The 13,360-nt window shown below is 33.6% G+C and overlaps 1 protein-coding gene across 1 annotated transcript; it reads left to right on the forward strand.

Annotated features, from left to right (window-relative positions):
- The first annotated feature begins 9,891 nt into the window (after window positions 1–9,891).
- Window positions 9,892–11,292, forward strand: LOC149167007 (uncharacterized). Its single transcript, XM_089431443.1, has 2 exons — window positions 9,892–10,258; window positions 11,156–11,292. The coding sequence occupies exons 1-2, from the start codon at window positions 9,980–9,982 to the stop codon at window positions 11,270–11,272; spliced, it is 396 nt and encodes a 131-aa protein (XP_089287569.1). The 5' UTR covers window positions 9,892–9,979; the 3' UTR covers window positions 11,273–11,292.
- The last annotated feature ends 2,068 nt before the right edge of the window (window positions 11,293–13,360 follow it).

Here is a 13,360-nt window from a genome sequence, read left to right on the forward strand (position 1 = left end):
TGGTGCAATATCATAGTGTTGGGTGATCTAAGCTTTTCATGAGGTGAAGAAGGGCTTTCTTGCTGAGAGGATGATGTTGGGTCAGAAAAATTGGTTGTAATCCTCTTTGCTCTTTATTGATTATCAATAAAGCTATTCAAGTTTTCCTCCACATTCTTGTATGATTAATGATTTATGCATTTGTGTGGTCAATGTACATCTGATCCTATATTGTTTATGATAATAGATCTATGTTCTTGGATAGTGTTATGCTGCTTTGATTCTACAGGTACTCCTTGAAGCTGGGTAGACAAGGGAGCAAGTGGCAAAGACCTACCAGAAGAGAGAGGAATCAAGCAAAGAACCAAGCGAAAGACAAAGGTTGGTCTCCTTATTCTTCTCTTATCTTTTGCTCATAAAGGAAAACGAAAGTAGTTTTTAGTGTGTTTGTTTCTAAGGTAGCTACCAGCCTTAGTGGGACTAGCAGCTCTGCATAGACACTAGTTTTCCCGATAACAGTCAGTGATTTGACCCAAAACCTGCAGCAGATTCTCAGTGACCCCAAATTCAGCCTCCAAGCCTTTGTAGAGACCACCTAAGTAAATATTAACCATAATCCATAACATCATATCAAACTGTTACTCCTTAAATAGAAGGTGTATGTCTCGATTTTGGTGTAGTACTCGAGATTGGTACTCATGAAGTTGAGATCCCAATGCTCCACCTTAATTTCCCATCTATCCGCCATAATTTCCTAACTCTTCTCCTTGTCCATCATCCTAACCCATGCATTCCTCCCACGTACGGCCTGGGCAATTCGAAGTAGAGGGATTAAATGTTTCTCACACTCTACCATTAACTTACCATATCCTTTTCTAGATCGCCAACCTTTTCTATTCTATGTCGTGGGGGATGGGTTCTCATGCTGTGAGATATCCCTACCCCAAGTGTAATAGCATCATGAAGGATGCAAACACATTGTTGCATCAAGCTGAGGCAACCAATGCCACGAGGCACAAGGATAGGCAGGGCCAAGTAAAGGTCAATGTGACAGCGACCAAGGAGCGGGAGGTGGAATGAAATGGAGAAGGGATCCATAACGAAATTGAGAGGAGAATTAATGAAAAGGATGGGAGGCATAATGGGAAGAGAGTGACAAGGGTGACAGAGGATAGGGAGAGGAGGAGAAAATGCAGATGAGGGGAGGGTGAGTAAGGGGCATGGGGCATTGGGTGGGGGGGGTGGGCTTAAGGAGGGGTAATGTGCTACTAACCTTTAAATTTACAAAAAAAATTCCTTTATAACCTCTTGGAAGAGCCAAACAATTGGATCCCATGACTCAGATTAAGGAATGCATGTCGTTTCCTCTACCCCATTCACTATACTTCTTTTTGCATTCAACTAGCAAGCCAAATTTTCTTGCTTATCTACTTCCTGGTTTTTCCCTCTTAGGATGTGAAAGAATTATACCAAATCAAATAAGGGATTAAGGGAATAATCCCTTGGGATCTCTTAATAATTTGATTTAGGTTCATGTTTCTTGCTGATGAATTGCAATTCATGTGCTTTATGATCAACATTGAGTCTCCTAAGGCATGGATCTTTCTGATGCACTTTTTTGAGCCAAGGATATTCTGAGAAACAAACCATAAGCTTCAGCTTGATTGTTTGTCTTCCTATCTAGGCCCCAAGCATATCTCTCTTCAATGTTTCCTTCAGGATTAATGAGAATCCCTCCCCCTCCTACCACCCCAATTTTTTTAAGGATATTTTAAGAGAGGGAACTCTTTAAATATATTAGGGGTGGGAGGAGTGGGAGTGGGGATATATAGCCCTAAAGAACAAAAGTTGTATAATTTGGCTTGGGGCCTAATAACTGCAACAAAAAACCAAGCCAAATTTTGGGATTTGTTGAAAGGCCTCAACATATCCATGTGTAATAGAATCAAGAAATTAACAGTTCCTCGAGACTCAATGGTTGTGATAAGGAAAATTTCTAAGGAATTATCTAGAAGTCTTTCAAATCTTTCCCCAATCAACCACTGCATTTCCCTTTTGTCCTCAAAGTTTGAATTAATTTCCTATCAACTTGTTCTTCGAAAACTGAATGAAAGAGTGGATAGCCTTTCCAAAATTGGCTCCGAAATTGAGTAGGGAATAAATGAATTTCAAAATGGAAGGATGCTCAGGGCCCCACTGTCATGATTGTAATAAAAATAAATGAGAAGATATTAGAGGTCGATACAATTGAATCTGGTGGTACTAAAACCAAGGATAATAAGTGTTAGTTTCCAGGCGAAATTCCATTCCTTAGGGATGAAGGGTGGCAAAGGAAAAAAGTGCAATGGGCTTATCGCATACATGTTGTATCACATGCATGAGGGTGATCACACCTGGATATTATGTTTTGGGAGGTGACATGGTGTAAATGTGAAGAAGACTCCTTATACATTGGTGAGGGTCATTTTGAAGCTTAATGAGGTTTGGAGCATTTATATTCTCATACAAACTCTCTACACCATGAAAAATAGGATGATAGGTGAAAATATTTCGAGGCATCACTTGCAATTAAAATTAATGCTTTTGCTCGGGAAGAGACTCCATGACCGAGAAATGGATTTATTATATAGGATGGGTAGAAGAACAATTGTGTTTGTATGCATTTCTCCGCTTTCGAGTGTTTAGTCGAGTTCTTGGGAAATTGCAATCATGGAGAGTTAGGACACTACAAATGACTTAATGTCTTGGAAGAGGTGAGTGGAGAGATTATTCAAAATTCTGATGGGAATGTATGAGATGGTCAATAAGAGAATAGAATTTATAAAAGAAGAGTGGAATTATAGATCCATGGTGGTGGATCACAAGCTACAGTGGATGCAATCTCACATGTAGAGGAGGCTTATTGGAATGGAGATTGAAATATTATTGTTGAAGACAAGGAATCGTGATATAGTGTGGGGCTTCGAGGAAGATGATGCTTGGGATTTCCTGATTCTGACAATGAATCCATAGGTTGTTGTAGCTAAAGGAGCATTAGAGGGAGATGGGCGAGGCCACGATAATCATATGATATATGGTTACAACTCGAACCGTGGCCCCTCTAGGGAAATCTAATCAGATTTTATGTATGTATTATAGCTTTGAATTGTTTTTGGGATTTTTTTGTAGAATTTAGGGGTGTTTCTAGTGTAATGTTGTAGTATAAAAGGCGTGTGGTAGTAAGAAAATGATGCTATGGATGTGTTGGAATTTTGAGGTTGTTAATGTTACAAAAGAATGTAAATGGTTCTAACGATGAAAACTAGACTTTATAAATAAAATACGTAGCTATTATGTTAAAAAGAATATTTGTTAGATATATTAAACTCAAAAGGAAAACATTTAAATTTTATTGAATTATAAACCATACAAATAATAAAATAAGGTTACATATTTACTTTAAGTTTATATTTATATTAAATTTTAATAAATATTCCAAATTAAGCTTAAAATAAATATCATAAATTTCTATAATATACAATTACAGTTTTCCTTTGATAACAAATTTTAAAATTTAAAATAATAATCCATTAAGCAAAAATAAATTTTAGCATTTAAAATAAAGAATAGTTTAAGTATGCAAAAAAATTGTGTTGAAAATAGAGATATTTTCTACATATTTTTGGAAAAATCTAGTTGAAATTTTTGGAAATCTAGGTTACAGCTATTAAACTATAAAATTTTAGATGTCCTTGGGTTTTAATGGTGTTGAATCAATTTCTATCTTTAGAATCTGAGTTGGAACACTTCTACATCAAATGTTTTGCAAAATAGAAGACATTGTCCAATGATTAAGTTACGGTATGGATGAAATAATCACCTTGTGCTTTAAAATAAGACTCAATAATCATTAAAAATATTTAATATTCTTTTACAAAAAATTGCGAAGAATACATACTAACTTATATTTAGTATAAATTACTTATATTCGTTATCAATTAAATTTAATGATATTTAATAATATGTAAGCTAAAATACTACGATGAAGGCGGATAACCCAAGTCTATCGGGAGAGTCATGGATGGCCTCCCTCTAGACCCTCCATGCATGTGATAAGAAGGTGGGCTACATGGTAGGACATGCAACAACAATCCCATGTGAAACCACCCATCTATGCTTGGGAGCATTTATGCAAAGTTAGGCAGTAGCAAGGTCTCATACGACAAACAATGCATTTCGTAATGTTATTATGGGGATGGTAATTTGGGGTCAGTGATTCAGACCGATGCCTTAATCCAACCTCTTGGCTCGTTGATGGTTATTGTGGATTTTAAGGGGCAACGTGATATATCTTGAAATGTGACAAGGGTGGAACGAGCTTGTAAAAATGAGCCCTATGCACTTTTTTTTCTATCTATTTTCGTACTCCTTATGACATCCTCTAGGCTGATTGAGCATCTTAAGCCCAAACTGTTGTTGGCTCTCACTTGGTAATTTGTATTCGTTTTGGTTTATCGCGACGCCTGTTCTCAGGAGTGGCATTGGATTTGGGCAGAGTGCGAATTGGGAATTGCATAGGCCTCTCTCCCAATTTACTCTCTTTTCCTTGGGTCTGTGTTCTCCTGTGACTCTTCGACCCACTAGTGTAGTGGTGTGTTGCCTTCAAAGGGTATCTGTTTACAGGTGTCTAAGTATTCTCTTGTGGTGGTGTGCTCCTCAAGAGCTGAACCAATGTTGGGTGGCCAAAATTGGGGGTGCAAGGGCTTCAGATTTGGATAGTATTATGCTCAGTGGTTGGAAATTGTTACATTTGTTTCCAAGTCTGGGGTGGGAGCTCAACCCATTGGCAGAGTATGTGAAGAGTGGGCATAATCGAGTGGGTGTCAAGGAGGATCTGGCAGTCTAGAGGAGGTCTTAGTTTGAAGTAAGAAACAAATGCACGCCATGGAGGGGAGTGAATTAGGGGGTAGCGTGGGGTCAACAACTAGAGTTCTTACCTTTGAATTTTCTAGGTATTTCTCAGTGTCACAACTCTCGTCTAGATGTTAGCATCAACGGAACCACCATGGAGCATAGGACTCAACACTGATGTCAGAGAAAGGAGGATGTTGGGCTGATAATGGCTTCAAGGGGACACACATCGGGCCATTGTCGAGGTCGTCGACCAACCCAGAGGAAGAGAGGAAACTCCTCATGCAACCCCAACACCACCAAGGTAGTATGTGGAAATGCAGATGGAGATCTATGATAAAAATTGTTGTGAGGAACTTGAGGCAGTGATGGCAGCCCTATCCCAAATTTAATATTTCTAGTGTCACTTACGGGAGCGAGTGGTCGTGGTATGGCGCGGGCATATGCACATTTTGGAAAAATTGGAGCAACTTGAGGCATGGTTGTCTCACCTGGAGCAACAGGTCAATTTCCCTTTTCGCCCTCCCCCTCCACTAGGGATGGTACCAAACAACCCTGTTTCTAACAACTCTAACAATAGAGTATGTCTTTTGGTATTTTGTTTATTCTAACAGTATTTGGGCATTTTTTCCCTTTACTGTTATGGTTGGCTAGCTTGTGTCTTTTTTGGACTTTTTGTTTTTGTTTGGTAGCAATGGTCAACAAACCTGGTCGAGGATGAGACCAATGGGATCTTAAGGAATAACCATGTAAATATTTACATTTGTAGTTAATAGAAAATTCTAACTTGCAAAAAAAACAAATGTAAGTTAAAATATGATAAAAAAATATAATTATAAAACTTATTCTGCATATTTTATTTTAAAATTATTAAATTTTTTGTTTGTTGTATGAGTTCTCCAAATATTACATTAGGCTTGACTTGTGGCTTGAGAAATAGCCACCCAAGGGCATATAAGCCATCAAAATCACTGGGGGATCGCCCAATCACACTAACCCTTAACATGACTAGGTTTTTGCCCACCGAGTTTCTAATGGGTGATCTTCACATCACAGAGTGACTTAACAATACACCCCATCCGTGTCTATTCTATGCCCCATAGGCTATTTTACAAATTATTATAAAAAATAAAATAATATTAAATTATTTTTTATTTTTTAAATAATAATAATAAATTAATTGTAATGTTAAGATCTAGAGATCCCAGAGTTGTGAACCATTTTACTGAGAGGAGGACACATGGTAGACCCCCAAATTTTTACTAGTAAGTCCTTGAGATGTAGGAAAAAAGTAAATTAATATATTAAAACTCCTTTTAAAAAGTGTTCACCTTCCAAATTAAATTACAAAGTTTTATTTTTTATTATAGAGTTCAGGCTTCTGTGATCCATATCAAGTTTATGAGAGACTTTTCAGTGAAAATCACATGGAATACCATTGAACCAACTAGTGTGGTTCATCGTCAAGACAAGTTGAAGAAACAGATCCAGCTTAGCACGATAAATAGTCTGAGCAGAGTCTCCAACGGCTAAATTGACTAACGGCTAATTTTGACCTTAGGACCCAGGACAAATTCTTATTTATTAATTTAATGTTATTATTATTATTATTTTTCTTATGGAAATAAGTTAAATTAGGTAAAATGGTTGGTTTTAAAAAGGGAATTTATTTATTTATTTAAATTAATATATATATATATATATATATATATATATTAGGTTATTAAGGTAGGATTAATAATTTTAATGGTTGGTTTGATAATTTATTTATTTATTCAAATTATTGATGATGATGATGATGATGGTGGTGGTTAACGTCCGCTGAGACCAAATAATGGTCTACCGGACCTAAAGAAACAAATTATCTATTTTGATTTAAGATTTTATTCCTATGCTCAAAAAGCTTGGAGAGAAGCCTCCCGAGCTCACTATAATTTTGACATTGTAAAAGGCTAGGAAGGTCAGTATTGTAACAAAGATTGTGAAACTGAGATCTAATGTGGTTATACGCGGGGCACTCTAAGAGGAAGTGGTTTTCATCCTCGATGTTCCTATTCTTACATATATGGCAGATCCTTTCCGTCCATGGCGTTTTAGGAACTGCCCAACGACCTGTTTCACTATGGAGCTCATGAGAATTCGTTCCAATCTTTGCAATATTAATTTTCTTCTTTGAGCTAGTTAAAATAGAGAGATACTTTTGATCTTCTAGGGTGGGGTTGATGACCTTCTTATAATAACTTAATTTTCTTTTAGTCGCTAATTCTTTCTCACACCACATTTTTTCTTTGAACTTAGAAGTAACAATATCTTTAATGTTATTTATGTTTTGCAATGCATCATTTTCGTTGATCTCCCAATAGTTTAACCAGGCCCTTGTGTCTTTATGCCACCCTCGATTGAGCCTTAGGTGGTTTTGGCTAGAATTTAAAGCTAGGTTAGGAAGTCTATGATCGTATATTAAATAATTATTATTGGTATTCTACATACATATATATTAATTAAAATCATAAGTTGACTAGTATTTTTATTCAATAATAATTCAATGGTTAGTTTATTTATATGGAAGTTAGTTAAAATATAAAAATAAAATAATTTTAAGGTTAAAGATGTAATTATTTATTTATTTAACTTATTTATTAACAAAAATATATATATATATATATATATATATAAAGTTATAATATTCGGTTATTAAGGTAAAAGTTAGGATTAACGGTTAGATTAAAAAGATAATTTATTTATTTATTTAAATTATTTAATAATTATTATTAAAATTTTATATATATATATATATATCATAGGTTGAGAAAGTAATTAAATAATTTATTTATTAATAATCAAATATATATATAATTTTAAAAAATAATATTTAGGACCAATATATATAAAAAATAATTTTAAAGGGTATTAAGTTCAAAAAATATTATTAAAAATTATAAGTTAAATATTATTTAAAAGGAATTTTAGTTAAATAAAGGACCAAATAATATATTAATAAATTAAATGCCTAGTAAAAAAGTATTATCAAAGATTATAAGTTAATTAATAATTAAATGGAAAATTAGTTACATAAAGGATTTTATAATATCTAAATAAAATAAAGTAAAATTAGTTAGAAAATTAGTTAAAAATTATAAGTAGATTAGAATTAAAATGGAGAATTGGTTATATAAAGGACCTTCTACATATATAAAAATAATTGAAATGGGAGAATTATTAAAATAATAAGCTGATTAGAATTCACATGAAAAATTAGACCCAAAGGACCTTATAATCAGAAATGAAAAAATTAACTCTTTAAAAATAAATAATTAAATGAAAAAATAATGATGAGAAAACAAAAAGACATTAAAAAAAATAAAAAAATAAAAAAAAATAAAAATTAATTAATTAATTAAAAAATAATAATAATAATAATAATAATAATAATAATAGTAGTAGTAGTAATAATAATAATAAATAAATAAATAAATAAAAATAATAAAAATAAAAATAAAATAAAACTAAAATAAAGTAAAATAAAATAAATAAACTTTTAATTGCATTGAGAGGAACTATCCGTCCCAATATAGTATAGATGTTGTAACAAAAGAAAATTAAATAATAATAATAATAATAATTAATAACTATAAATATGAATAAAATATTTTGACTGAGTTAAATTACATAAAAATAAAAATGAAATATAAAATACAGGTCGTAGAGCCCATATGTTTAATAGTAGATACATGGGATCTAGTCAAAAATTAAATTAATATACAAAAACTTTTAAAAAAGGTTCGCCTTCCAAATTAAATTACTATTTGTTTTAATTTAATTGTTTGGAGAAATGCTCTCCCACCCAATATCATAGAGATGTTGTAACTAAATATAATAATAAAAATAAGTATGAATAAAACATTTTCACTAAGTTAAACTATATAAAAATAAAATAACATAAAATAAAATATAAAGAGCAAATCATAGACTCCATAATTTTATAAAATGAAATATAAAATACAAAATTAATAATTATTTTTCAAATTAAATTGCAAAGTTTTATTTTTCCTTTTAATTGTATCAAAAGTGTTGTGTGGTCTAATATAATAGAAATGTTGTAATAAAATAATAATAATAATAATAATAATAATTAATGGCTATAAGTACATAAAATTAAAAATAAAATAACATAATATAAAACATAAAATACAAAATTAATAATTATAATTAATAATTACATCAACCTTTTTTTTTTTGTAAGTTTTGGTAGGACTCTCCTATTTTCATGTCCATTACATACCCCACTACGGGGAAGGGTAACCCAAGATTTGAACCCAAGATTTCCGGTTGGGTGAGACTTCATTTTCACCGCCACTACCGGTTGAGCTACCCCATGTGGACTATTCCCTACGGAGAAATCAAATTTTTTTATATAAAAAATTGTGGTTGTTTAGGGACGCCATAAACTAGGCCGGATGACAGATAAACTACCTTGGACCAGAGATATCTGGGTGGAATCCCATTAATAAAAAAATAAAAAAATCAGAATGCTCAAGTATATGAATCGGTTTTTGACAATGGAAATGGATTTAGCCCCATCAAGTACGCCTCATACACCCAAAATCCTGAAGTTTGACCGCTATAACCGGGATTTTCAAAATTTCCTATAGATTTTGTCATAATTAATTTATAGACTCTTTAAAATAAGCTTAAAATGTAAACTGACACGTATGTTACTTAACTGAACGTGTAAAGTGAATTAATGTACAATTTCAGCGGGTACAATATTCCTTCTCAAGTATCAATGTATAGGCCTTAGGTGGCAATTAATTTGTACAACAGCATGACGATTATATTCTCTCACCATTTCAGACCGGGCCACCGCAAAGAGAGTTGGAATTAACCATTTTCAATCAGCAAGGTCAGTATGTACGCGCAGGGTTTACGTGGCAACCAATTTATACCACAGCAAATTTTTATTCCTCAACGTGCAATTAAGTCATTTTGACTCATTCCATGGCCTTCCCGTTACCTCTTTAACCCAATCCAAAGGGCCAACAGGGGCCGAAAACTTGACCTCTGCAACACCAGAAGAATCATATTCAGAACCAGAAGAAGCATACCTGCAATGGAAGTTGTGTACGTTGTTCAGTATGTGAACAGAGAAACCTCCGATAAACTCCTCGACAAATATGCAGATATCTCGATCTATGGCTTTGATTATTTACAGAGCGCAATATGGTCTCCCCTCCGCCCCATTTACAACGTTTATGCCGATGCCACAACGAGCAAGAAGAAGCACCACCGCCACCAACACGTCAATCGGAGCCACAAATTACTCGGGCAGATTTTCAAGAAGAGCCGTCCTCCATCCAATTCCTCGATCTCCTCTGCCTCCCCCCACACGGTATTGGATTAGTTACTTCCTCCTTTGCCTTTTGTCTCTTTCAAATATTTTTTTTTTCAGTCAAAGATCATTCATTACAATGCACATCACTCTATATAAATCAACATTCGTTACAATGCACGTCACTCTATATAAATCAACTTAACATTTGTCAAGAGGGTAGGGCGTCTGGTTGGACGGTCTGTTTTCTTTTTCCTTACCTGGGTTCGAATTTTAGGATTTTAGGTTAAGTGTAATTTCTGTGGTTACCTGGTTTCGAATCTCAGATTATGACATGTTTATCTATTTTTATTTTTCTGAATCAGAAGTAGATATTGTTAGTGAAGATAATTATTTTCATTTTTTAGAATAACAGATAAATGTTATTGCTAATGTAACTAGTATCCAATTGGTGCAATAAACCACATAAATAATATCTCCACACCTCTAGGCAAGAACATTATCTCAATTTTCATTTTGTTAGAAGAGAAATTATGGAAACTATCATCTTCAACTTCCTATTAATGGATACAAATCCACTCTAACATTGGAAAGATCTGAACAGGAGACCTTTCCCAGCCAGAACAATGCTTTTAACCAAATTGATTCTTGCACTTTTCCCAGAGGAGATATGATCATCACCTCCCTGATAAAGTATACAAATCCACAATAACAGGGGAAATATTTGACCCTTCCATCACTTCTGCACTTCATATAAGAGGAAAGATTTAAATCTTGCATTTTTTGTGGAAATTTTCTTTACTGATCAGCAGTTCTCACCTACCTGAATTTCGTATACCTCCTAACCAGACGGACACCTTTGACAATTCACACTGTAACTATAAGTGTAAAAATTATTTTTATTGGAAGTCTGGCTCAAAGAGAATAAGGTTCTTTCTCTATTTTGTTTGCAAACAGGGACCGGCACTGTCCAGAGCACTACGTGTGGCTTCCAAGTGCTTCAGGGCTCGTCTTTCACAGCAGCCATCTTCTTTGCACTTTCGCCTGGCCAAGCAGATGAATTGTGTGCAATAAATACAGTAGCTACAGCCTTAACTTTGTGCCCTTCTATTTACTGTAAGTATAGGGCCCACTTGATCAGTTGCTGTTTTGTCAGATACTATAGGCAGCTGATTTCGTATTTGTTTTTGTTATAAATGGTCAAGGATTTATTAAACAGGCCATTATTGGTTCTGTTCTAACTGGATGCTACTTTTATAGTTTCAGCGATGATGCTACCATGTTTTGGAAAACTTTAGTCAATCGACCTTCTGAATGTATCCGCAGCAATAAAGCTGTGATGTAATTTTTTTCTATTTGTTGGTTTAAAGTAATGGCGAAGGAACAGAACGAGGGTTACTAATTTCCATGAAATATATTTATTTTACTTTTGGATGAAATTTAACACAGATTTGTTGAGGGCATATATATATTATTATTAATCAATTGATATTTATAAATATATGGAATGTTGTTTAAAAATAGATAGATTATTTTAGACACAGGTTCATTGGGTGAGAATATCTCAACCACTTATTAATTTTGGAGATTATTTAGATGGAGAGAATCTCTCAACAACTATATCTTAACAAATTCCTATCTAATAGAAATAAATTCATTCTGGTTGAGCCTAGCAATAATGAACAATAAATTTAATAATCAAATAATCTAACACACATTGAGACAACTAGGATTTAACTGCTCTAACAATTCATAGCTGTAATAATGGCTCCAATTCTAGGTTGTGAACAATGGTTCTTCTATTTTCCCAATCAATAACTAATTTTGAGTGACCAAGCATCTGAACCCTCGGTATGTTTTTCTCAATGGAAATTTCAAAAAGAAATCAAAGGGAAATTAATTCTTCTTTTTTGTTGGATCCTCTATTTACGAAAAATATGCATTGTAAGAAATGTGTTCAATAACTAATTTTGAGTGACCAAGCATCTGAACCCTCGGTATGTTTTTCTTAATGGAAATTTCAAAAGGAAATCAAAGGCAAATTAATTCCTCTTTTTTGTTGAATCCTCTACTTACTAAAAATATGCACTGTAAGAAATGTGTTTGATTAGAATATATGACTACGCCTACACCACACCCTATAAGAAATGTGTTTGATTGGAATATATGACTACACCTACGCAACACCTACACCACATCTCGATTGGTATCTCCATTGATGACCTTGGCCAACGCTATCAAAGTAACATTTGCCAAAGCCAGAGCGATGGCCTTTGTAGCACAAAGCTCTAGTGGAGTGTCCTTATTTCGAAAGAAGCATGTATTGTGAGTTCTTCATATGTTATCAATCAATATGTAAAGGTGTGAGAGAGAGATCTAATGGAATTATGATAGAGTCATTTAGTGGCATTGCTAGTAAGATTTGACACAAACCACTCGGTTTTTGGTTTGAGACTGACTAGATGATAGATCACAAAATTGATTTGAACGATAGAAAACCATGTATTCCTATAGATGGCATTAATGACATTTTTTAGGCCTAGAGCAACCTCTGTTGTAGAGGACCTCCCAAATTAACAACTTATTTATGAGAGGCAACTAAGTTGTAATGTTTTCTTTGAGAGAGGAATCAACTTTCCATAGGACTTTCCACTACCAAATTTTGGGTCCCTCTTAAATGTTTTCAACCTGTCTTCAACTCATGCCTTGTATTACAGTTTGTCTAATACCACTCATTTATTAGTTTTGATTAAAATTTGTTGTTAGCAAATTGAAGATAATTTGCATTTAGAAGTAAATGTCAAAGAAAAACATATCATCATTTATAACGATATTATAAATAATTTATGTTAATAATAATGCTTTTTTTTTTTAGGAGAATTATGTATGTAGCCATGTGTGAAGCTAAAAAAACTCAGTGACATTTATTGAAAAAGAAAAACATTTGAGTAAGTTGCCAAAGAGTGTGTTAGGAAAAAATGAACCACAATTGTAACTGGTGGGCAGTTGGTTGTTTTCCGAATTTGGTGGGTGTGGGAGGTAACTTTCCCTAATTTGTAGAACCACTCACCCAAAAGGAGGCCAAGGCAGAGAGGGGACATAAGGATTAAGGTAGTAGGAAAAAGATTATTAAAGATTCATTATCATTCTTCATGAAGGAGA

This window comes from Pinus tabuliformis, chromosome 5_1 (assembly GCF_031772625.1).
Source record: "Pinus tabuliformis cultivar Carrire ecotype Pingquan chromosome 5_1, CPIR1, whole genome shotgun sequence".
In the NCBI taxonomy this organism is placed as follows: domain Eukaryota; kingdom Viridiplantae; phylum Streptophyta; class Pinopsida; order Pinales; family Pinaceae; genus Pinus; species Pinus tabuliformis.